This window comes from Neohortaea acidophila (genome assembly GCF_010093505.1).
Source record: "Neohortaea acidophila strain CBS 113389 unplaced genomic scaffold BDY17scaffold_7, whole genome shotgun sequence".
Lineage (NCBI taxonomy): Eukaryota > Fungi > Ascomycota > Dothideomycetes > Mycosphaerellales > Teratosphaeriaceae > Neohortaea > Neohortaea acidophila.
Window position 1 is genome coordinate 151,303 of NW_022985516.1, and position 23,108 is coordinate 174,410.

Below are 23,108 nucleotides of genomic sequence, written 5' to 3' on the forward strand. Positions count from 1 at the left end.
AGCACATGTGACTTTTCGTTTTGGCGTACTGCATCCCGCGAGGCTGAGACGAGATGCATCGAGATTGCATGCAGAAGAGATCGAGGTAACGACCGGTCATGTCTTTCTTCCCCATCGGCAGAGCGAGGTTCGCCGTGTACGAAAGAGGCAGGTTATAAGTAAAACCATTGCCATTCGCCGTCATGTGATGAGTCCAGCCTCTTCAGTGCGGACCAAAGGAGCTCTTTCTCTCAGCCTTCATGACACCACATTCCGAGTGTCTGGATGTCATTTGTGGGTATCTACAAGCTCGGCAGGCAACATCGTTCCCCGCTCGTTAGATCCGGTCGGAGATGGTTCGCTGTGGACAGCTTAAAGCAAGATAAAGCAGCCTCGACGCGAACAACACAAACGAAGTGCGAACCGTCGCTGACGTGCCGGCTTTGCGGTCCGTTGGGGCCGCCGCACACTGCATCCTTCGTGCAGATGCTGCTTCCGCGAGCAGGACATGTTATATCCTCCTCGCGATTCCCTCAAGCAGGAGTGCGATCGTGTAGTTTCGATAGCAGTTCTTCCTGCGTTGCCCGTGACGCCCGATTGTTTCATTCTTTCAACAACGGCGTGGCGGGCGTGAGCGGATGGCCGTCAGCTTATTCGGGAAATTGGACACTGAGACATCCCGAATTCCCAGCCCGTCACATTTGCTTACCCTCTCCCCCTGGACAGCACGTCGTATGCTCATCCCACTCACTCGATAAGTATCGCAAGGGAAGCAGTGAGGAAAAGTGAGTGGGAGAGCGCCAAGGGGTCAGCGCACCATCACTCTAGGCTTCGGGACTTATCGGCTGCCGCCTGGCGAAATTCGCCGCCTCTTCCGAACGTCGGGCATATATCGGCCGTCTTTGCTGCCACTGCCTTCCATCCTGCGCGACCGCACTCATCTTGGTTGATGGACCAGTTCAGGCGGCTGCGTTCCCACGATGGCACTACCGAAGCGTCATGGTCTTCGAAGGCGCGGACTCAACCCGAGGCCTTCTTTCGTGATTGTTCCACGGGCACCCCAACCGGCTTGACTTCGTACGTCAACGGCACCTTATTCATGCGCAATGCGATGATCTAATTTATTTCTTGCAGGAAAAGTGGTATCTTCAATCCTGCCATCGTTGACAGCCCTCGAATGGGCAGTCCTGTGTCTTTTGCTGGACCGGCATTCAAGTGCGACAATCGGCCGCCCAGGACTTTCTATCATCCACTGCGAGCATCACCTGATGCCACCACAGCAGTTCATCTCGAGGACTTGACTCTCGACACGGCTGATGGCGACCGCTCGCGGCTCCCGTCGTGTGCGGTAGAGTCGGCAGTGGCGACGCCTTCGCACTCCGTGAAGCGCACACGGGCAACCTCCAGCCCGCATCGACGTTGCAGTAGACGTCTTGATGCGCCGCGTGGACATGAACAGCCTGCTGATCCCTGCACGCGCGGCACGCGCAAGAGCAAAGTCCGGCCACCCGCTTCCCAGAATGTAGGCTCCAGCCAGTCGCAGTATGGACGTCAGACCAAATATGACCGGATACCCGGTGGCCTGCCGGCCTGCAGCGCCGCGAAACCATTTACTCCCGGACCAAGGGACTCGGGCTACGAGTCTCATCACGAACCTGCTTCTTTTCCCACAGCGCCCAGTTCTTTGTCATGTGTCCACGAGACCGTCCCTCATGAACAGTGCCCTCCAGAATACAACGGCCTCTCCCCGGGTAAGGGTCAATACAACATGGCACCCCAACCCCCAATCACTCCAATCACAAAAGTGCAACTGGCAGCCGAGATCAAAGGAATCTACGCCGCCCTCGTCCAAGTAGAAGCCAGATGCATCAAGATCCACAACGACCAGGCCAAGGATCCGGACTCGGAGCTGAGCGCGGAGCAGCTGCAAGCATTGATCGGTCTACAGCGCACGCTCCTCTACGAGCATTACGACTTCCTCGTTGCCACGCAGCACTCGGCCGCTACATCGACGCTGAAAGGACTGCCGGCAAAATACAGCATGCCTGCGCGCATGTGGCGCCATGGCATTCATGCCTTCCTCGAGGTGTTGCGTGTCCGACGGCCGCACTCGCAGGAGTATATGTTGTCGTTCATCGGGCTCGCATATCAGATGATGACGCTTTTGTACGAGACCGTGAAGTTGTTTGAGGACACTTGGATCGAGTGCTTGGGCGACTTGGCGCGATATCGGATGGCGATCGAGGAGCACCGCGAGGGCCATTACATCTGGGGAGGCGTCGCAGGTGCGTTATACGATCCTCTAAATTGAAGCGTTTTACTAATAGTGTCTTGCAGCGTGGTGGTATCGACTCGAATCTGACCAACACCCCGAGGTTGGAAGGCTGTACCATCATCTCGGCATACTGGAATCTCCGAGCCTACGCAAGTTCTCCCTCTACTCCAGAGCTCTCACCAGCCAGAAACCGTTTTACAACGCCCGAGACTCCCTGACCACGCTGTGCACCCCAATCATGCAAGGCGAGACCCCCAGCTACAAGGTCGCCGACTCCTCTGCTCAAATTGCCCTCCTCAAATTTCATGCCTCCGTCTATTCAAAGTGTAACGAGGATGAACTACGCGTCGCCGCTCGCAAAGCTTTGTCCTTGCTCGAGCACGACTCCACGACCGAAATCCGAAAATACGGCGTCGAACTAGTCGTCAGCAACATCGCCGCGCTCCTCGAACTCGGCACTCCGCAGAACCACCTCTGGCAAGCCTTCAGCCACGCTTTCCACGACTCCAAAAATGACATCTACCCACCCGACCTTGCGTCTTGCGCCAGCCTTTCGCCCACCCAAGCACCCCCGCCCGTGTTCGACTTTGTCTACTCAGCCTTCAACCTCCTCCTCCACCGCGCGACTACCTCCACTTCCAACCTTTGCGACCTCCTACCCACAATCCACGCCATTCTCCTCTGGCTCCACAGCCTCCTCACCCTGCAACAAACCCCCAGTGCTCCACCGCCGACAGCCTCCACCACCCATGATGCGCCACCAGACAATACGAGCAGTCTGTTCTTGCAACCAGAGTCCTTCTCCTGGGGTAGACTAAGCAGCATCCTCAACGCGACGGCGCGCATCAGCACCAGCACCGCGACGCAACCCATCAGCGACCGCACCGTCGAGCTCGCGCGCCAAATGCGGTTTCCAGAGCACTCCAAACCTTTACCGGAGGACTTCACTTTCCGCGGCTTGAACTGGCTTTCGCAGAAGTACTACCCTTCGTCCACCACGTACTTCCCCAAAGATGTAAATGACGGAACGCGGTACGATGAGAATGAGACAGTGGCGCAAGCGCGGGTTGAGAGGATCCATTGGTTGGGCATCTGCATCGCGCAGCGAAGCGAGTGTCTTCGCTTCGATTGGGAGGAGCGGGTGTTTTGCGTTGCAGAGGGGATTCCGGCGCCGGCGATGGAGGGCACGGAGCACGACGTGCAGCAGTTGGCCGGGGTGACGTCGAATGACGACGGAGGAGAGGGAGAGGCTGTGCACGGCTCGACGCCGCCCACGTCTTCCACGCCTTCGGAATACTCTGATTCCGAGGGGTATGGCGTGGTAGTAGCGAGCAAGACGCGCTCGAGCAAAGCACGCGGCAAACGAGCACAGCAGCCATCCCCACCTGCGAAAAGTAAAAGTAACGACAGCGAAGACTTGCAAGGGGAAAAGGAAGGAGAGGGACAACACGGCCGACAACAACAACATCAGAATCCGCTTTTCTCACGTTCTTCTCACGACGCGGAACACCAGCACCACCACCAACACCAATCTCGAATACGAATGCAGTGACTCCGGACGATGAGCGGCTATCTAACGTAAGGTGAGGTAGTCGCGACATCGCGAGGGGGCAATTTTCGCGGCGTGCGCGGAGATTGGCGGTGGTGGAGGCAGTGTTCCGCGATAAAAGCGCTTTCAAGCATATTACACCCATCTACTTCATGCACACAACTTAGCTCAAGACTGCAAGAGAAGCTAGGCTTTCGGTAGTCAAGATCGATTGCAATATCCTTCACTCCTAACTCATCGACCAGCACCGCCAGTAGCGAAGCGCCTCATCCGCTCCTCCGCCGCCCGCGCCCTCTTCTCCCTCTCCAACTTCACCCTCATCTCCTCGCTCATGCCCTTCGCCTCCTCCCTCCGTCTTTCTTCGGCAGTCATGGCAAGCACCCTCGCCTTCCCTCCATTCTCAAGCACATTCCCCCTCCCAAACCGCGCATCTTTCTTCTCCGCGTCCGCTTCCCTTAGCCGCCGCACCTCCGCCTCGCGCCGCGCCTTCTCCGCCGCGTCTTCAGCCGCTTTATCCTGCGCTTCGCGGGCGGAGCGCGCCTCGACGTCCGATGGCGATAGTGCGGGCGCAACACCGGCTGCATCCCAGGGCCACTTTTCTTCGCCTAGCTGGTGGCGCGCGAGGCGGAAAGCGTCGCGGGAGGGTCTGTCGCCTGCGATGTCGAAGGGGGATTTCTCTTCCTGGTTGCGGATTGTGGGGTCTGCGTTTGCTTTTAGGAGGAGGGCGGTGATGCAGGGTGGGGAGTTGAGGGAGGAGGCGAGGTGCAGGGGTGTGGGGGCATGGTGGTGCGCTTCTTGGGGGTGGAAGGGGAAGTTGGGGGAGAGGGTGTTTGTTTGGAGGTAGGTGAGGAGGGCGGGGGCTTTGGAGCGGCGGATTAGGGCTTGAAGTTGAGTTGTGTGGTGTGTGGCTTCTTCTTCTGCTTTGCTGGGCTTGGGTTGGGTGGCTTTGGAGGGTGGTGGGGTTGATGGTGGTTTGTAGGCTGCTGCTGCTGCCGCGGCGGCTTCTTCTTCCGCTTGCTTGGCCAGAGCTGCTTCGTCGATGGTGCTGACTTTTACTCGGGTGAGTTCGACAAAGGCGCGCATGAGCTCGGCTTGGGTTGCTCTGCGGGTGTTGAAGGGGAAGCCGCGGATGCGGTCGTCTCTGGAGGACAAGACCTGGGCTTCGTATGGCCCAAACAGAGTGCGACGATTGGTGGTGCCGCTCGCTCGGATGAAGAGCAGATCCGCCGAGTCGATGAGTTGCTTCCATTGTGCCAGCAGCTCTCGAACTTCCAGCGTCAGCGCGACTTCGTTGTGTCGGCGGATGCTGGAGCCGGCGGAATGTGCGTTTCCCTTCGAATTGTCGTTGGCGGATTGTGAGCCGCCCTGCTTTCGTCGAGTGGTGTATCGATGGAAGGTCTTGTGCGCGATGACCGTCGCCGAGCGATCCTCCACACCATTCTTCTTTGTCAATTTCGGAGTGAGGGAGACGAGCATGGCGGCAAAATGACCGCCACCGATCATGCAGAGGAAGTAGTGTGGTCCGGAGGCACTGGTGCCTTGTTGAAGCATGCTTGGTGGGAGAGCTACGCCACCTTCATCGTCGTCCGCGGGTGCTTTTCGCTGCTTTGGGGGTGGTTTTGGCGAGAGCTGTTTCTGCTTGATCGTTTCCGGGAGTGTTTCTGGCTGGGCTTGTTCTTTTGTCGAGAAGATGGCTCGGTAGACGCCGAGAGAGGTGTTTGGAGGTAGTGTGGAGGACGTGAACCAGATCAACGGGGGGACGCCACTGCCCTTCTTCCTCTTACTTGCCGGGGCATCCTCGGCGTCTCCATCTGCCAACTTTGCCTGGCGTTTGAGCAATGCGCTGAGGGTGGTGTCTTTGGTGCCATTCGCATCGTTCGTGTCCGACTCATCCGACTCGGTGGTGTCCGAACCCGAGATGCTCTCATCGAGCTCGCCAACCAATCGTTCAAACTCTTGCTCAGTGACTGGCTTGCGTGCGCGCATCTTTTGCTTGAGATTGTAGCCATGCAGATCGGAGCGCACATGGTTGCGCTGGTCTTGAAGAGTGGCGAAGGAGAGGCTGCAGAGGGAGCAGGAGGTGGCGGAGACTGTGGTGGCATCTTGGGATGGTGACGGCGACTGTGAAGGGGTGGATGGGGCAGAAGAGTCGGGTGCAGGTGCTGCGGTTGGCTGGAGTTTGAGTTGGAGCGTGTAGAGCAGCTCTTCTGGTAGGTCGAAGAGGTACAGAGGGCGTTGGGGCGGCTGCTGCTGCTGCTCCCCTTTGCTCGCCATCACGGTCGACACCAAGGTTGGTCTGACAGCGGGTGAATAATTCCAGAAGGACATATAAATGGGATGGTGACGATGTAGTCATGCACCTCGCTCGCCAATTCTAGCCTTCGCGTGGTGCGGATGTGGGGCGACGACCTTGATGTCCACCCTTCACGCCTTCCTCCACGCCTCACGCCTCGCAAGCCTCTCTTCACTCCATTCCACCGACGCGCATCTTCTTTATATCTTATCCAAGAGCGAATACATCCTCCTAATCTGGTGATTCCGTCTTCATTCTCGCCGCCAAAGTCGACATCACGAGGTTGCCGGATATCTGTGGCGCAGAGAGAGTGTGGCGGTGCAGCGGAAGTTTGGGATGAAGTCGAGTGCAGCAGACAAATTCCACGACATAGTGACGAGTGCTTGAGTCGGAGGAGTGGTCGGCAGTCTTCAGAAGAGGGCGTGTGCATCAACATGCCTCTCTCCAACGATGAGCGAGGATGGGTGATGACCTGCTTAAGCGGGATCGGTGAGTCTTGTCCTCTATCTTTACGATCCATTCATGCATGCACGAAGCCAATCCACAACTAACCACTTCCCCCTCGCAGCATGTGTTGTTGGAGCGTCCATCATCTGCATCGACATCCTCATCCGCCAGTTCCCCGGCAAACGAGGCTTTCGCATCCAGGACAGCGATGTCTTCCTCAGCTCCTCCCTCAGTCTCAGCTTTGGGGTGATGGTATGTGCATCCTCCTCTACCGACCAACATCCCACTGACGCTCCACTGTAGCTCTTCTCAGCGTTGTACAAGATGCTACCCTCGTCAAAAAGCTCTCTCATGAAAGCAGGCTTCACTTCCCAAGAAGCCGCGTGGATCCTGATTGCCTGTTTCCTTGGTGGGGTTATCGGTATTCAGTTCATTACCAACATCCTGCATGGCTTCATGCCAACTCACGCCGTCGATTGCGACCATTCACATGAAGCCGAGGATGGCCATGGCGAAACTAAGCGTGCCGACCAACATCAACGCCCAGGCTCCTCCCTTTCCCGCCGGAAAAGCTCCCTGCCCGGCCACATTTTCCACAACGGCAGCGGTAAAGGCTACCAATCGCGTCAGACCTCTTACTTTACTCCCACCCACTCTCACGCTCAATACGGCCCTACGGAGGAGTCGGAAGACCAGTACTCCACCGTACGACGGCCTTCCCTCCATCAGCGCGTCACCAACAAGCTATCTCAACTCAGTCTCAGCAAGCCCGAATGCGACTCCACCGGCCCATGTCACGGCTTCAGCGATCCTTGTGGTAACGAGTGCTTCAAGAACATCACCGCCCGAGGTGGCTTCCGTGCAATAGGCAGGACGGGATCGACGAAGAAGAAACCCAGCCTTACTCGCATCACCACCGTCGACCCCATCGTCGAGACCGAAACCACCCCGTTACTCGAGCAGATATCCGAGGTGTCCGCACGACCTCACATCCACCACCACCACGACTCCTCCACCCCTGCATCATATCACACCCAAGAGCCAGCCTCTCCCACCCTCGACGACCAGGATCCCCCAACACCCACCCAAGAAACCTCTCCGCCCCCACCCGAACTCCACCATCACCACGTCCCGACCAACGCCTTCCTCTCCATCGGTCTGCAAACCAGCATCGCCATCGCCCTGCACAAGCTTCCCGAAGGCTTCATCACCTACGCCACCAACCACGCCAACCCCTCCCTCGGCGTCTCCGTCTTCCTCGCCCTCTTCATCCATAACATCACCGAGGGCTTCGCCATGGCCCTCCCCCTCTACCTCGCCCTCAACTCCCGCCTGAAAGCCATGCTCATCTCCTTCCTGCTCGGCGGCCTGTCGCAACCCATCGGCGCCGCCGTTGCAGCCGTGTGGTTCAAACTTGCCGGCCGAGGCAACTGGGCGCCTAGCGAGGGCATGTACGGCGGCATGTTTGCCGTTACCGCGGGCATCATGGCGAGCGTGGCGCTGCAGTTGTTCAGCGAGAGTTTGGACTTGACGCATTCGCGCGCGCTGTGCATGTTTGGTGCTTTTGCGGGCATGGGCATTTTGGGGATTTCGAGTGCGCTGACTGCTTGAGGTTGATTGTCATTCCGTTTTGCTTGGAGGCGGTGAGGGAAATTGGATTACATGGTGTTCTTGCATGGGTGTAGCGTTGGTTGTTTTGGATCATGATACATGAGATGAGGATTAAGAATTTTCCAGCATGTTGGTCGGGACACGAGTGACACTGTTATCACAAGGCAGGGAAGCGCACGAATTGCGTCGTTTTGAGCATGTTCCAATTGATCTATATAACTCCAATCTTTTTACTTGCACGAGCCGCCGTGACAAGACTGTTCGTGTGCATCTACCGTCTCACACTCTTGTGTTCGTCGGGCAGAAGGCCACAGTCCCGCTGTCTGTCTCAGGCCATGCAATGCGTCGCCGTCTAAGAGAAGATGGGGATGGGGAAGCCGTACTAAGAAAAAGAAGTCAGTCAGCAATTCATCAAAGTAAAGAGAACAAGAAAAACACTCACGTTCGTAGGGTTGTTGAACCGCAAATCCTTATCCAGCGCCGAAATGCTCTTCAGCTCCGCCTCGCTCATCTCAAACCCGCACACGTCCAAGTTCTGCGCCAGGCGCGTCTGGTTGTTGCTCTTGGGGATGACGGCAATGTTGCGCTGCGTCGACCAGCGCAGCAGCACCTGCGCCGGCGTCTTGCCGTGCTTGGCCGCAATGCCTTTGATCACGTCGTGCTCCATGAGCAGCGGCGTGTCCTGCGCGGACTGCATGTTCATCTCCAGGAAGGACTGCGGGCCGAAGGAGGAGTAGGCGGTGACGGCGATGCCGCGGTTGTGGCACAGGTCGATGAGGTCTTGCTGCACGAGGTAGGGGTGGTGTTCGATTTGCAGGGTTTGCGGGAGGTGCTTGGCGTAGCGCTCGACGTCGAGGATGAGCGCGCCGGTGTAGTTGCTGATGCCGATGGCGCGGATGAGCCCGGCGTCGTAGAGCTCTTCCATGGCGTGGTAGGTGGTTTCCAGGCTCGTCTTGCTGAGCTCGATGGTCTTGTTGTCCTCGATGAAGAAGCCGGGCGGGTAGCGCACCGAAGGATCAACATACTTGAGCGCAATGGGGAAGTGAATGATGAACAGATCAAAGTACTCGAGTCCCCAGTCAGCAAGCTGACGCTTGCAAATCGGCCCCACGCGCTCCTTGTCGTGGAAGGAGTTCCACAGCTTGGAAACGATAAAGAGCTCCTCGCGCTTCACGAGGCCCTCGTCAATGGCGCGCTTGACGCCCTGCCCGGCCTCCTTCTCGTTACCGTAGTCGCACGCGCCGTCGAACAGGCGGTACCCGGTCTTGATGGCGTTGTACACCTGGTCGGCGCAGGTGTCGTTGTTGACTTTCCAGAGCCCGAAGCCGACGAGCGGCATCTGCTTGCCGTTGTTCAGCTTGACGTTGGGGACGGCCATGGTGGCGTAGAAGTTGTGGTTGAGTTTATGGAAGCGGGGGATCGAGAGGGTGCGAGGTTGTTGGAAGACGGGACGAGCGAGTGCTGGTCGGATTGATGAGATGGATGAGAATCTGGTTGCTAATGGGAGAAGTCTTCTAGCAATCCAATGGGTTAGCACGACACGACACGGAGGGAAAGCATAGATCAGAAACGACTGCCACTCACCTAGCAGCAGCGACACTCATTGACAGAAAGGTTTTCCAGAGCGTGGGAAGAAAACCGAGCTTTTGAAATAATTTATAACAGCCCACCTTGACCCTCTGGATGATGTACTGTGCCCCTCCAAGGTGGAGCCGGTGGGTTTTGCTTTGCAGTTGACTACCGGCTAAATGCGATTGTGCGCGTGGTGGACGTGGATTTTACCCATTGCTTGCCCAGACGGGAAAACTTTCCTATGCAGGTACGGAGATGTAGGCCTGAGGTTTCAGTTTCGGTAGACCCTGTCTCTGTATTTATCCGTGTAGGTAACGTGGCTCATGGCTGGCCGAGTAGAAGTATGTCATGGGTACGGGGTAATGCGGCAAGGTAGGCAGTAGAAGAATCGAGGTCGGGAATGCGGCATTCGGTGCATAGTCTGTCCACACTCCGAGATGAAGAAGTAGATATAGAATACAGTTCCATCAACAGCATGCACATCCACGCATGCAGCGTCGAGGATAAGATGACCAACTGCTCTGCCCGCCCCTCTCAAGCAATGCATTTTTCACAACGCCATGCCACATGGAAACCAAAGCCAGGTCAGAGGCTCGCAATCATCACGAAGAAAAGCGCTTCGTGACCTTGGCAAGGACTGTATCTCTCGTTAGCATCTCATACATCACAATCCAGTAACACACAAGTCCCAATGGACGTGCTAAAGAGCAACTCACTGTGCAACGCAACAACACTAATAATAAACCCAATGGAAAGCACCATCACCACAAACGGATCGACCTTCAAACCCGGCGACTCATCGGTGTATAGTCCTGCAGCACTATTAGCCCACCAAACTCTCCACCATCCCATGTACACCCCAGGCTATAACGCCACGGTAGGAGGACAAAGACCTACGCAACATGGTACTACTGCTCCCTCCCGCACCCGCGGCGCGCGTGCTCGTCGGCCGCGCATTCGCCACCTTGTCCGCGCGATCCGCTGCTGCGCGTCGCTTGATTGCCGTCGCGGGGCCGCCGGGCGCTTTCGGCGAGGCGGCGCGGGCGGTCGTGCTGCCCGTGGTGGGCGAGTTGACGGGGGAGGAGGGACGGGGGGAGGAAGACTGTGGGGGAACTGGGTTAGCGGATGGATCTATGCAGTGTGGTTGGAGGTTAGAGGTGATGGAATTGTTTGCACTGTCGCTTTCTGCAGAGGGCAGGGAGGCCGAGGGAGAGGTGTAGTTGCATGCGTACCATCGTGGAGCTCTGAAGGGGGTTTGATTCCGGAGCTGTCTGTGTGTGTGGACCAGAGTCAGGGGTGCGAAGCGCTCAGGCGTGCTTGACAAGGCTTGTAAAGCAGGTAGAGACCGTCGATGGAGCTCGTGAGGGAGATGTTGTGTCGGTCTCGTGGGAAGGTGGGTGGGTGTATGTCGGACAAGCAAAGGAATGGATGTTCAGGGATTCCCCGAATCCAGCCACGTTTGTTCATTCGTGCACGGAGACTTTTGGGAGCCGCATTTCTTGGCATGCGGCATTGGAGACACGTGACAGAGACCTACTTTTGTCGACCGACTTGACAACGACACGACGATGTAAAGATGGTAAAATGACCGAGAATCCGCTCGAGTGGAATGTTTCACTCCCTTCGCAATTATCCCACCCAATGAAACAATCGCCCAGAGATTGAAAGAAAAATCATCGTCGCGCAGCAGAGGTATCATGTTATTGCAAGTGCTCACACACGGTCACACGCACACACGCACACGCACATACCGACGCCCGCCCGTCCCCCATCCCATTCCCGAAACAATCGACAATTTGCAAAAACGCAGGCCATTCCCCCAAACAAACAAAGCAAGGCGAACATACACTCCCCACCAAGCCAAGCCAACCAACCATGCTTCCCGTCCATCCATCCACCGATCTCCTCCCCCGTGAAACAAAGGCACATGCCGCCGAGGAATCAAAAACAAAAGCCCGACTCCATCCGCATTAAACGCTGTGAATGATGAGAAAAAGCCCACATGCTCAAACGTGCAAACCCAAGCTGCTCCAGATCAACCCCACACAGAAGGCTGCACGGCAAGCGTATTCTTGCCCGAGCCCCAGACATTGGCATTGCCTGCGCCGCCCCAGGCTCCAAGGCCGCTGACGCCTTTGCTGATAGCGGTGGGATTGGCGCCACTTTCGGCCAGAGTCGACGCCGGGTTCGAGGCGGCGGAGGTGGAGCGCTCGTCTTTGGGATTGGCGCTTCCGGCGCTGTTGTTATTGTTGCTGTTGAAGCCCAGGGACGAAGAGGTCAGAGGGGTGGTAGCACGCTGATTCACGCCGCTGCCGGCTGATGCGGAGCCCGGGAGCGGACGAGTGCCGATGGGCGCTACGCCTGTCGCATTGCCCTTTGCGCCTTGGCCGGGTGGAGGTGACGTACCCGGGGACGAGGCGGAAGTTCGACTGCTTTGCTGGGCGCCTGCGGACATCAGGCCGAAAGACTGCTGCGTCGTAGTGTTGGAGAGAGGGGAGGTGGTGGTGTTCAGGTGATCGCCGCGCGGTGGCATTTGTACCGCGCCTTCTTCGCTCGACGGGCCTTGATTGGCGTAGGGGTCGAAGGCTAGTGGCGATGCGCCTCGGCCTGAATGCGACCCTCTCACGACATCCTGGCTTTGCGGCCGTGATGAGGCGGCTTCTGCTCCATAGAGGGATGCAGCGTCTCCGTACAGCGCGCGGTGTTGACGGGCGATGAGATCCCGGCGATCCTCCTCGCTCATGGGATTCGGACTCATTGATCGATCGGACTTGACTCCCGATACGTCTGGACATATGTGATTAGTGCGAGTCGAGTGGCGGGATCGGATGTCACATACTCCGATTATACTGCTGCTCCTGATGATAATTGCGGAGCTCACGTTCCCGCTGCGCAGCCATTCTCCGCTTCGCCTGAAGCATCTGCTCGGCCTCGCTTGCGCGCGCACCTCCGGGAAAACGTTGACCTTGGTAGTAACCTTGAAGACCCGCAGAGCCCGGACGGGCAGGGTCGTAATCACTCGCCGCACCACCCGAGGCTTGTCTCGCAGGTGCACCGCCCATCCGTGCATCCCCTCCGCCATATTGCTCATGTCCTCGGTTCATAGGTGGCGGGGGAACATGGCCTTGTCGCGCGCCCATGCCTCCTGCCATGTGCTGCATCGCTCCCGGAAACCACTTTCCACTCTTGACGAGGTTGTCAGTGGCGCGCTCGATCTCTTCAAATTGCGCGGCAAAGGCGTGCGGCTCGGGGTGTTGTTGTTGCTGCGGCGAGCTGGGTGATTGGCCGGCTGCGGGTCGCGATGCTACTTCCCATGACGAGGCTCGGCCGGCTGAGGGCCATGAGGGGTCGTTATCGTAGTATGCCATGCTGTCGGTCGCCAACTAGTTTGGCGCGACGCTTGAGTGTTTGTGAATGGAGTTTGAGAGGCCAGTCCCGATCGATGGAGGGGGAGAACAGAGCAAAGACGGCTGTATGAGAGAGCAAAGTGTTAGCGTGGTGGAAGTAGTCGCACAGGAGACGAATGGCGGGACACACTTCGAGGCGCTGATACGAACGCGCAAGGACGACAAAGGCAGCACGCAGGTCTGGAAGGCGAAGGCGCACCGGATGAGAGGATCAGGGAAAGATGTCGAGGGAAACGGCAAGGAAACAAAGGCACACCTGCCGCGCGCGCCGCTGCTGTATGAAGGAGAGGAGAGGACAGCAGAGAGGACGAAAAAAGAAGGTGGGTGGTGCGGAACGCGTGGGCGGCGGGCAGATGCGAAACAGAGGAAGGAAGGAGAGGAGGGAGGAGGAGGGAGGAGAGAGGGCGGAGGTGGAGGTGGAGGAGAGGAGAGAGGAAAGGCGTGGGTGGGTGTGTGCGTGGGATTGAGTTCGGCTTGGATGGAGTTAGTGAGAGGGCGAGGGCGGGCGGGCGTGCGTGCGTGCGTGCGGTGCCCCGGCGATGCTGGGCCGAGGGGCGGGCGGGCAGCGGGCGGGCCAAGTGGGCAAAATGCTTGCTTTGCTCTCAAATCTCCGCTATTCACCGACTCCAACCAACCGTCCAACGTCGCGGCCGAGGCCATGTGTTGTCCTCATTTCCCTCGTGGGCGGCTCGTGCGCCATGGCAGGACTCGAGGATGTTTTGATGCCGATCGGCCTGCATTCTTTCTGCAGGTATCGTTGAGCAACATGTGCAGTTGCTTTCCATCGCGCCTTCCTCGTCTTCCTTCAAGATTGCGGAGAAACCTCCTTCTAGCTAAACCATGTCCAAAGCAGACAACCCGTGCCGTACACGGCTTTCGGCACATTGCCCTACCTTTACTTCTTCTTCCGAACCTTTCATGTTCCTTCTATCAACACCACGCCGCCGTTCATCACGAAATATGTATCTCATAACACGTCCCGGGTACGCTGGCCCTCAACGTATCAATTCGTCAAACTCATGTTCCCCATCGGATGGCATCATCGCAGCCTCGAGCTAGGCCCTGCAGGCAAAAAGTAAAGTCGCCCGCATGACCTTCTGCCGCCGACTCGTGCAGCTGTTCCCCGCTGCAGCCGCAGTGACATCCTCTCCATGCTTGCTGCAAGCTTCCCACTCTTGCCGCCTTTTCCTTTCACGCCTCCGCGCTGGTTTGCTGCTTCGCTCCTGGAGATGGACCTAGTAACAGAAGCTCGCCTAGTAGCGGAATGCCTCCGCTCTCCATGGACCCGTCCTTCACGTGCTTGTGAATGCCACAACCTCGCCTTCTATATCGGAAGCTGCAGCGTGCTTTCGCCCAGGTGTGGATGTCCAGGCAGTAGCACCCCTCCACCAGGCTTTCAATGTCGTCGTTCGGTGCCGGCTCCGTTCGTTGAACGTCCAATTTCACCTCATCCCTCAATCTTGGTTCCATTCATTCAGCGCATATCTTCGTTTCCCCTTCCGATTCTTTCCCAGCATGCCGCCGTACCAGTATCCCATGCTTGTACACCGAAACCGCCAGTCGGATCTCCGCCGCCATGACCGCAATCAACACAACCGCACAAATTGCATGCGACCAGACCAACGTCAGTCGACAGTTGCGAGAATCGATCGCGTCTAACCACCCCCGAGCCGCAGATCCCGACTCAGGCACATTCACGAGCCTATCTCTCGTGTCCGGATTTCCGTCGCCTACGCGAAGCTCGCCCAGACGCAGCTTGCTTGTGTCGATGCATGTTTCCCGCTGGAACCGTCGCGTGAGATACTCCAGAATGGCGAAGCGACAGGCAGACAGAATGGCCGAGTCGACGAGTAGGAAGCATGCGAAGGTGCGGATGAGGGCGTAGCGTTCCTACCACCACGGTAAGTCATTTCGCTTTCCAGACGACGAGAGAGAAGGATAGGTAGGGACTCACTGCTACAACACCGATGATTCCAAAATACGTCAGCACCACCGTTGCCCAGCAGTACAGCCAAAACACCAGCCCCGCGCCGACGTGATCGAGCGGCACATAGTTGCAGAAGATGCCTAGTAGGACGTGGAAGCCGAATGACAGCGCTGCGGCGAGGAGCGATGTAGTCCGATACCTGTTGTTTGATCACGTTAGCTGGCGTCTGACAAAGTCGCAGATGCGCAAAGTTGGGCTGATAAGCTAGCTTCCATCCCGACCTAACTGACCTCTTCTTCTTCTCTCTTCCAACATCGTCAGATACCACAGCAGCGTCCGCAAATGCCATGCTACGCTCTCCTTTCTAAAATCTCTATCAAGAAGAACCCATGAGCATGTAGAAAAGAAGTCACGCGAGCACTTGAAGAAATCCTTGGCCGCCACATATTAAATCCCTGGGCGCGAGATAGATAAACCCCGGGACCAGGGTCCGTTGACGACGACAAGGTACGTGGTATCTCTTGGCATACAACTTCCACCCGGCACTCTGGAAGCCGCGTAGGGGGGCAATTATGCGTCGGGAACCCCATCCGTGCCCTCGTGCCGATTCGTGGACGACACGTGGTTGGCGGCTAGTCTTTGTGAAACTTGGATGGCCGCGGGTTAGGTTCCCCCCAATCGTGCGCCTGTTTAGTGAGGAGGGGAAGGAATGGGTGACGCTGCCCAGCCTTGTAGCGTTTGCTGATACAGGGCTTAAGGAGAGATTTAGGCCCAATTGGGATCGAGGATTGGTTTAGTTTCGCCTAATGGGGAGCTAATGTTTTGTCTGTCGGGTCAATCCTTATACCGAGCCCGAGCGATTGGGAGCGATTTCGCAAGCAGTTCTACGGTCTTGCGAGTCTGGGACGGGTTACATGCTGGGAAGTGGTATTGCTCGTGTTGATTTAGCACGATGCTGAGTCACGTCATATATCAACGAGCGTCTTGTGCCCTCCTCTCCACACACGTTTTCTTCCTTCATACTTTCGCTCCGGTGTTCCGAGATGATCGTCTCATGACTTCCTGGCGCATTGCACTCAACAATGTTGCTGGCCAAGGAATGGGAGTGCTGTTGTCCTCAAGCTGGCTCGACTTCCTCATTGGAATTGCGCAAACCAGTGCAGCTTTTCCGGCGCGATTGATAAGACATGTGCTGGTGTGCCGACTGCCCGCTTGACCGTTAGTGAGCATCGTGCCGGGCTGTTGAGGCCTTCCGGGTTGTGACATCGCATCTGACTTGGAGATCTATCGTCCACTCAAGTGGTGAACAACGTGTCCTCCTCCCGCAAGTACTCTCCCACATCCGCCTGCCTGAACGTCACAATCCCCGTGGGGTCGAGTCTTCTCGCCTCAGCAGTCGATCTGGCAGTAACTCCGAAGCCCTAAAGATCCATCGTCAGCATACATCCCCTTCCCATCTACAAAGCAGCAATCTCTTACCAACGGCGTATCGTCCATACTACACACCACCACCCCCGTATGCTCCGGCACATCCTCGCTCCACCGGCCCACATGCGCCTTCACAATATGCCCGCCATACAAAAACGGCATCTCCCCATTCTTCTTCACCCACACCTTGTACCGCGCATGCGGCGCAATGACATCCAGCGCCGTAACGTGCAGCCGGAACTTGCCCGTCTTGGTGAATTTGCCCACGCACGTGCCGAGCGAGAGGAGCGAATCGCGCGCCACGGACGTCGCGAGGTTGGCGAGGCTGCTGCGCACGTAGTACACGCGGTCCTTTTGGATGCGAAAGACGTAGTGGTCTGCGGCGGTGCTTTTGGGGTTCGCGCTGGGGGCGGTGGTGGTGAGGAGGGCGGTGAGGGAGCGGCCGGTGTAGTTTGCGAGTTTGTCGAAGAGCGTCTTCGTCTCGGTGTCTGTGAGGGGCCGCATGGTGGGTGATCGATTCAATCGAGGGTTGATTGCTGGTGGATTTGGATGTGAAGCAGTTTCGTCCGTCGAAATTTATTGGCCTCTCGAGAAATTTCCCCGCAAAAGTTTCGAGATTTCTGTCCCAGCACTTAATTTTCCGCTGCAGGTTCATCGACATTTCATGCGAAGGCATTTCTGCGTTTCGCATTCCGAACAACGTTTCAAGTGGCAATGGAAAGTGCCACGAAGAGACGGAAGCTGAGTGCTTCATCGGGCGGGCGAGCGAATGTCCCTGGCTTCGCACAATGGAATCTGGAGCAGGACTATGAGACTCGACGGCGCAAGGATGGCAAGAAGAAGAAGGCGGAGGACAATCGATTGCCAGTGAAGAGTCAGGAGAGCGGACAGTGGGAGCAGGATCGTTCTCGACCTGTCGATGACGAAGAGGATAACGACAGCTTTTTGGCAAGCGACGACGAGGAGACCAAGGACAATGAAGCATCTAAAGATGTTCTCCCTCCACCGAAACCGCGCAAGCCACGGTTACCACCAAAGGAAGAAATCAGACAGGCAAAGGAAGATCTCGCGCGAATCGCAGGACAGATCGGCGAGGATCCCGAGGAACACATAGGCCTGCTAGGCTCTTTGGCGGAGATTGGAGACTCGCCTAACATTTCAGTCAAGAAATTGGCGTTAGGCGCTCAATTGGCAGTCTTCAAGGACATCGTGCCCGGTTATCGCATACGACCCATCGCACCAGACGATGCGAACGCCAAGATCTCCAAGGACGTGAGGAAGCTGCGAGCCTTCGAACAGGGCTTGTTGCGAGGCTATCAAAGCTATGTCCAGCTGCTGTCGCGGCTATGCAAGAAGAAAAAGTACCAAGATGAGAAAGACGCTTCTCTCACCACCGTCGCTACATCCTGCGTCTGCAACCTGGTCATCAACCTGCCGCACTTCAACTATCGCAACGACCTCATCCGCGTTGTTGTGCAGAAACTCGCCAGCCGAAATGTCGATGCCGACTTCCTCCAATGCCAGAATGCGCTCGAGACGCTCTTCCAGAATGATGAAGAAGGCCACACTTCCCTGGAAGCCGTCAGTCAACTGACGAAAATGATGAAAGCAAAGGACTACAACATCGTGGAGAACGTGCTCAATACCTTCCTGCATCTCCGCTTACTCGGCGAATTCGCCCACAAGGCCTCCACGCAGCGAATCGACAAAGAGGAGTCAAACATCGTCCAGCCGAAGCAGAAAAAGGCATTCCGGACGAAGCGAGAACGCAAGCTCCAGCGCGAGCGAAAGGAAGTGGAAAAAGAAATGAAGGAAGCCGACGCAGTCGTATCCTACGAAGAGCGCGACCGCAACCAAGCGGAAACGCTCAAGCTCGTGTTCATCGCGTACTTCCGCATCCTCAAAGCGCGCACGCCGCACCTCATGGGCGCCGTGCTGGAAGGTCTGGCCAAGTACGCGCACCTGATCAATCAAGACTTCTTCGGAGACGTGCTGGAAGCCCTGAAAGATCTGATTGGCGACACGTACGCCGCGGTGCAAGAAGACGCAGAAGGCGAGGCCGCGACCGACGACGAAGCGCGCAACGCCACGCGCGAACTCCTCCTCTGCATCATCACCGCCTTCGCCCTTCTCCAAGGCCAGCACGACGTCGCCAAAAGCGCAAGCAGCCTGCATCTCGACCTCAACTTCTTCATCACCCACCTCTACCGCACGTTACTCCCCCTCTCCCTCAACCAGGACATCGAACTAGGCGCCAAAACCACCACGCATCTCGTCGACCCCAACGGCCTCGACGTCCCCTCCACAACGCTAACGCCCAACAAAGTCAACGTAGCCACCACTTCAGTCCTCCTCCTCCGCTCCCTGCACTCCGTCCTCCTCCCCCCAACAGGCACCAAACTCGTCTCCCCCGTGCGCGTCGCGGCCTTCACCAAACAACTCCTCACCAGCACCCTGCACGTGCCGCGAAAGAGCTGCGCCGCGATTCTCGCGCTCCTGCAGCAGATGACGAAAGTGCACGCCAGCAAAGTGGCGGCGTTGTGGCATACGGAGGAGCGCAAGGGGGATGGCGTGTTCTATGCTGAGAGCGGAGAGGTGGAGAGTAGTAATCCTTTCGCCGCGACGGTGTGGGAGGGCGAGTTGCTGCGGTTGCATTTTGATCCGAAGGTGAGGGAGGCGGTGGTGGGGATTGAGAAGGGGATTGTTGAGCGTGCGGCGTAGGTGGTCTTTTGCTGGTGCTGTACTAAGCCGTGGAGCATACATGTATTCATACCCCCTCAATCTCCATCATAGCTATCGGCGACGCAAAAAGAAAGCAGCAGGCAACCCAGAATCGAACACAGGACCTCATTAAAAAAGCACAAAAAAACAAACTCCTTTTCAGGAGAGAAAGCAAGGCGAGACTCGTAGGACCCCAACAGGTTTGCATTTTTTTGGCCTCTGACCGACAGATCAATGCTGTTGTCATTGGTTAGAGAGTAAGCGTGCATACTAGGACATATACGAGTTCAAGAATGTGACGAAGTTTCGCCGGAGCGCTGGATCATTGCTATGTGATGGAGATGGATACATGAAGAAACCGGCGGTTGTATGTGTTAAGAGGGAGCTCGACGAGGCTGAAGAACAGTCCAAGCTCTCGGCCCTGCACCCGGGCTTAGCTATTTCATCACACAACAAAGGTACTGTGGGCAGATACTGTGTAGGCAGTACAACAGCAAGTTTTCTTGATTGAGAAGATGGTCCTTCAAATCATATCTAGCCTGCTCTTGGCTGGCCGATAATTCTTCATGGTGATATGGCTACACGATGCGATAGGCACTCAACGCCACGCTTAACTACAAACCTCGCCACGAGCTGCGCTTGGCTTTGGTGGCCATGACTATCCCGTCCGCGGTTTCTTATGCCCATTGACGATCCCGTTCTGGCCTTCTGCATCATCCTCGTCTTCCTCCTCATCATCATCAACAACCACCTTTCGCTTCCGTTCCCGCCCCTTCTGCGACGCCCCCTCAACCACTTCAGCCTCCCCATTCGCAACACCAAAACCCCGCCTCTCCCTCTCCTCCACCTTCTCAAGCACCTTCACATACCCCTCCACAACCGCATCGACCGCGCTCTCCAACTTCTCAAACCGCTCCTCCCGCTCCACCTGTACCAGCTGGTCGCGATTGAAAATGTACAGCCGCTCCTTGACGTACAGCCGCCAGAAGTAGTACATGCGGTCCAGCGGGTTGCTGGCCTTTTCTTTGCGCGTGATGCGGCTGCGGGAGCGGTGGAGCGGCGGGATGAAGGAGAGGGTGTGCATTTCTATCAGGCGGTCGAGCTGGCGCGGCATGATTTTGGTGGTGGTGCGGATGGCGTCGCGGATTTCGGTGGGGATGATGAGGCTTGTGGGTATTGCTTCGCTGGCGGTGAGGTTGGCGGAGGTGATGTCGGTGTTGATGCGCAGCGCGGCGAATTCGGGCACGTGGGCGCGGAGGTGCAGCAAGTCGCAGAGATCGCGCAGATCGTCGAAACTCTCGTTCGGGTCTTCGACGGTGAGTTCGCGGATGTTGGAGGGTTTGGTGAGATGGGTGTACATGGCGTGGTACAGCTCTTGGCCGTGCCCGCCATGCTGGAAGGATGGAAGGACGAGGAATTGGGAGAGGCGTTCCCGGCTTGGAAGGTCGAGGGGCGAGGAGATGTTATTGGGGTAGGCGGTTGGCGTGAAGTCGTTGGGTACCGCGCTTTCTAAGGGCGGGAGGAAGTCCAGCACGGATTGTGTAGAGGGTAGGAAGACGTTCAGGTCGGCCTGGAGCGGCTTTGAGCGATCGGGAAAGGTAAAGACGCGGTATGAGGTGCCGTAGCCGGTGAGTGAGTATGGGGAAGAGGATGGTGAGCTGTCGTCGGATTGGACGTGGTAAAGGAGATAGAGCTTCCACCGCTGCGTTGTCCAGTCCTGCTCTATTTGCAACGTCGACCCGCCCTCAATGAACATGGGAACGAGAATCTGCATGTTCTCCAACAGCTCCTTCGCCGCGGGGTCGGACAGGCTGGCACACCACACCTCATACTTGTCTCCGCCTCTTGAGTACTCGTGAATCTTGTCGCCGGGTGGTGTGAAATCTGCTGCGTCATCATCCTGTAGCGCTTCATCGGTGCTCAAGCTCGAAAAGGCGACATCAGGCAGAAAGTCGCGCAGGGCTTCATGAATGTCGGTCGGCTTCACTTCGCCTTGGGCGGGGAACTTCTTCTCGTAGCTGATGGTGAGATGCGGCTTGAGGTTGTGCGCGGCAAAGGAGAGGTTGATGTCGAGATCTTGGTAGCCGAAGATGGCCTCTTCCTCGCCAAAGATGGGGTAGGTGAAGTCGGGTTGGAAGGAGGCGGCGATGCTGCCGTCGCCGCGCTTCAGCTCGACCGTGAAGCAGTCGTTGCTGTTGCTTGACCACTCCTGCACCTGTGCTTCGATCTCGGCCGCGAGCGCTTCGGCTTCCATGATGGCGGTATGATCGAAGGGTGTGGGTGTGAGGGAAAGAAGAAGTGCAATGAGTGCAAAAGTGCAAGCCTTTGTCCAGCGTTACGCGATGTCGTTCAGGCACGCGTCTTAAAGTGGTGGTCCGAGCGTCGATCGCAGCCTGAGGCATCTTCACAGTGGGAGTGTTGTACAGCGTTAAAACGATGGTCTATCTGAAAGATTCATCTCATTCGTACAATATCAAGTCCCAAGAACACGGCATCAATGCCCGTGCCCAAATTGAAACAACAAAGGCAGCAACATCCCCAACACCGTCAGCCCGGTCTCGCTTAATCGTGACTTTGCCTGCGTCTCTTTCACAGCGCCGGCATTGCTCGTTTCGTACACATCTGACATGGAAACCCCTTGATACCCGTTCATCTGCCCATCACCGTCATGATCGTGGCCGGAATCTGACATCGTGTGCGTGGCCACATACAGAAACGTGCCGCCACTGAACGTAAGCAGAACGCCTGTCGCAAACTCGGTGGTCATGCTGCTAGACTGGCCCATGGAGATTGAGCCTAGCAAATGTGCTGCCGTCCATGTAGCGAGGGCACCGATAGGGGCAGCGAGCGAGAAGACAATGAGGTGTGCGCGTGCGATGCGCTTGCTGAGTCCTTGCTTCAGTAAAACGGAAGTCAGGCCGAAAGCCGCAGGCGCTTTGTGCACAATCAGCGCAATGAAGATGATGAACGTCAGACTGCTCGTCGTGGTCGATGATGCCCCAAGCGCGATGCCGTCTGCGCACGCATGGATCACTAGACCGGTCGTTGTAGATGAAGGGCGAGAGCTATGATCGTGTGTCGGCGCTGTAGGTGTTGGCGGGACGGCACTCTCCCCATCTCCCGGGGTAGAAGAAGTGCGTCTGTTGAAACTGAGGTTGTTCAGGCTGATTTGGAAGCGTTCGGGGCGGTTCGACGTCGCTTGGCGGGGGAGAGTATCGATGAGATACATCAACACAAAGCCAATGATGAGGGAAAGGCCGACCCAAACGTGGGGATCGTGAGAGGTTGGTGTACTCTCTGGTGTTCCAGGCGAATCATCCACTTGACCGTCTCCCTGCCTCCGCCATAAGTCTTGCGCCGGATTTCCTGGCAGCGAGACGGCCCCGCCCGTCGATCTTGCGTAACGTGATATAGACCTCGCACCGTGGCCGGCTCCTCCCTCACTCGCAGAATACAGCGTTTCAACGCCCTCGGGTATGATGATTATCAGCGCCACTCCCACCAGAATGCCCGTACCGAGGGCCGATATGAGGCGTAGTTGTCGCGAGGACAGGGAGAGGTAGAGGGGTAGCATGCCGACGAGGAAGGATCTGGCAGCCGATCAGCAAAGTGGGCAAATAGTGGGGTGATGCATGGAAGCGTACGTCGCGGCCATGACAATGCATAGCAAGATCAAGAGGAGAAGTCCATCCCACATGCCTGCACTCGCGGCGAGGTCGCAAAGGACCTACGCCTGTGGAGTCGCCTGGTATTGTTGAGGATTCTGGGGTTGGTAGATGTGATGGTCACGTATGGCCGACCATGCTCGCGCGATCGAGTAGAGCTGGAGTAGAGATACTGTCGAAGTGATCAATGGGACGTGTTCATGCGCGAGCCAAAAGCGTGAGGTCCCTGTTGCT

The 23,108-nt window shown here is 57.0% G+C and overlaps 10 protein-coding genes across 10 annotated transcripts; 3 read left to right on the forward strand and 7 right to left on the reverse strand.

The window, feature by feature from the left end:
- Positions 1 to 264: 264 nt before the first annotated feature.
- BDY17DRAFT_335365 (uncharacterized protein) lies at positions 265 to 3,325 on the forward strand (the record flags this gene model as incomplete). Its single annotated transcript, XM_033737928.1, has 5 exons — positions 265 to 764; positions 808 to 1,056; positions 1,114 to 2,264; positions 2,317 to 3,286; positions 3,307 to 3,325. The coding sequence occupies 5 exons, from the start codon at positions 265 to 267 to the stop codon at positions 3,323 to 3,325; spliced, it is 2,889 nt and encodes a 962-aa protein (XP_033588210.1).
- A 733-nt stretch (positions 3,326 to 4,058) lies between these two features.
- Positions 4,059 to 6,041, reverse strand: BDY17DRAFT_231072 (uncharacterized protein; the record flags this gene model as incomplete). The annotated part of the gene is made up of 2 exons (XM_033730217.1): positions 4,059 to 4,820; positions 4,854 to 6,041. Coding segments are annotated over 2 exons (1,950 nt in total), but the record flags the coding sequence as incomplete, so codon positions are not given.
- Positions 6,042 to 6,530: 489 nt separating this feature from the next.
- On the forward strand, positions 6,531 to 8,154 carry BDY17DRAFT_252934 (Zinc/iron permease; the record flags this gene model as incomplete). Its single annotated transcript, XM_033731297.1, has 3 exons — positions 6,531 to 6,585; positions 6,680 to 6,795; positions 6,847 to 8,154. 3 exons carry the CDS (start codon positions 6,531 to 6,533, stop codon positions 8,152 to 8,154), a joined length of 1,479 nt encoding a protein of 492 aa, XP_033588212.1.
- Positions 8,155 to 8,351: 197 nt separating this feature from the next.
- On the reverse strand, positions 8,352 to 9,756 carry BDY17DRAFT_299391 (NADP-dependent oxidoreductase domain-containing protein). The gene is made up of 2 exons (XM_033733894.1): positions 8,597 to 9,756; positions 8,352 to 8,536 (listed from the first exon to the last, which is right to left on the reverse strand). Exons 1-2 carry the CDS (start codon positions 9,530 to 9,532, stop codon positions 8,507 to 8,509), a joined length of 966 nt encoding a protein of 321 aa, XP_033588213.1. The 5' UTR covers positions 9,533 to 9,756; the 3' UTR covers positions 8,352 to 8,506.
- A 572-nt stretch (positions 9,757 to 10,328) lies between these two features.
- On the reverse strand, positions 10,329 to 13,094 carry BDY17DRAFT_317423 (uncharacterized protein; the record flags this gene model as incomplete). The annotated part of the gene is made up of 6 exons (XM_033736100.1): positions 10,329 to 10,363; positions 10,443 to 10,538; positions 10,624 to 10,828; positions 11,858 to 12,108; positions 12,133 to 12,513; positions 12,566 to 13,094. 6 exons carry the CDS (start codon positions 13,092 to 13,094, stop codon positions 10,329 to 10,331), a joined length of 1,497 nt encoding a protein of 498 aa, XP_033588214.1.
- Positions 13,095 to 14,603: 1,509 nt separating this feature from the next.
- BDY17DRAFT_311315 (uncharacterized protein) lies at positions 14,604 to 15,409 on the reverse strand (the record flags this gene model as incomplete). Its single annotated transcript, XM_033735522.1, has 3 exons — positions 14,604 to 15,023; positions 15,088 to 15,259; positions 15,351 to 15,409. 3 exons carry the CDS (start codon positions 15,407 to 15,409, stop codon positions 14,604 to 14,606), a joined length of 651 nt encoding a protein of 216 aa, XP_033588215.1.
- A 481-nt stretch (positions 15,410 to 15,890) lies between these two features.
- BDY17DRAFT_299403 (60S ribosome subunit biogenesis protein NIP7) lies at positions 15,891 to 17,050 on the reverse strand. Its single transcript, XM_033733895.1, has 2 exons — positions 16,540 to 17,050; positions 15,891 to 16,481 (listed from the first exon to the last, which is right to left on the reverse strand). Exons 1-2 carry the CDS (start codon positions 16,990 to 16,992, stop codon positions 16,356 to 16,358), a joined length of 579 nt encoding a protein of 192 aa, XP_033588216.1. The 5' UTR covers positions 16,993 to 17,050; the 3' UTR covers positions 15,891 to 16,355.
- Positions 17,051 to 17,153: 103 nt separating this feature from the next.
- BDY17DRAFT_299404 (nucleolar complex-associated protein-domain-containing protein) lies at positions 17,154 to 19,403 on the forward strand. Its single transcript, XM_033733896.1, has one exon. It carries the CDS (start codon positions 17,203 to 17,205, stop codon positions 19,207 to 19,209), a length of 2,007 nt encoding a protein of 668 aa, XP_033588217.1. The 5' UTR covers positions 17,154 to 17,202; the 3' UTR covers positions 19,210 to 19,403.
- A 327-nt stretch (positions 19,404 to 19,730) lies between these two features.
- On the reverse strand, positions 19,731 to 21,575 carry BDY17DRAFT_299406 (acyl-CoA N-acyltransferase). The gene has a single exon (XM_033733897.1). It carries the CDS (start codon positions 21,461 to 21,463, stop codon positions 19,868 to 19,870), a length of 1,596 nt encoding a protein of 531 aa, XP_033588218.1. The 5' UTR covers positions 21,464 to 21,575; the 3' UTR covers positions 19,731 to 19,867.
- Positions 21,576 to 21,703: 128 nt separating this feature from the next.
- Positions 21,704 to 22,906, reverse strand: BDY17DRAFT_317427 (Zinc/iron permease; the record flags this gene model as incomplete). The annotated part of the gene is made up of 2 exons (XM_033736101.1): positions 21,704 to 22,799; positions 22,854 to 22,906. 2 exons carry the CDS (start codon positions 22,904 to 22,906, stop codon positions 21,704 to 21,706), a joined length of 1,149 nt encoding a protein of 382 aa, XP_033588219.1.
- Between the last annotated feature and the right edge of the window lie 202 nt (positions 22,907 to 23,108).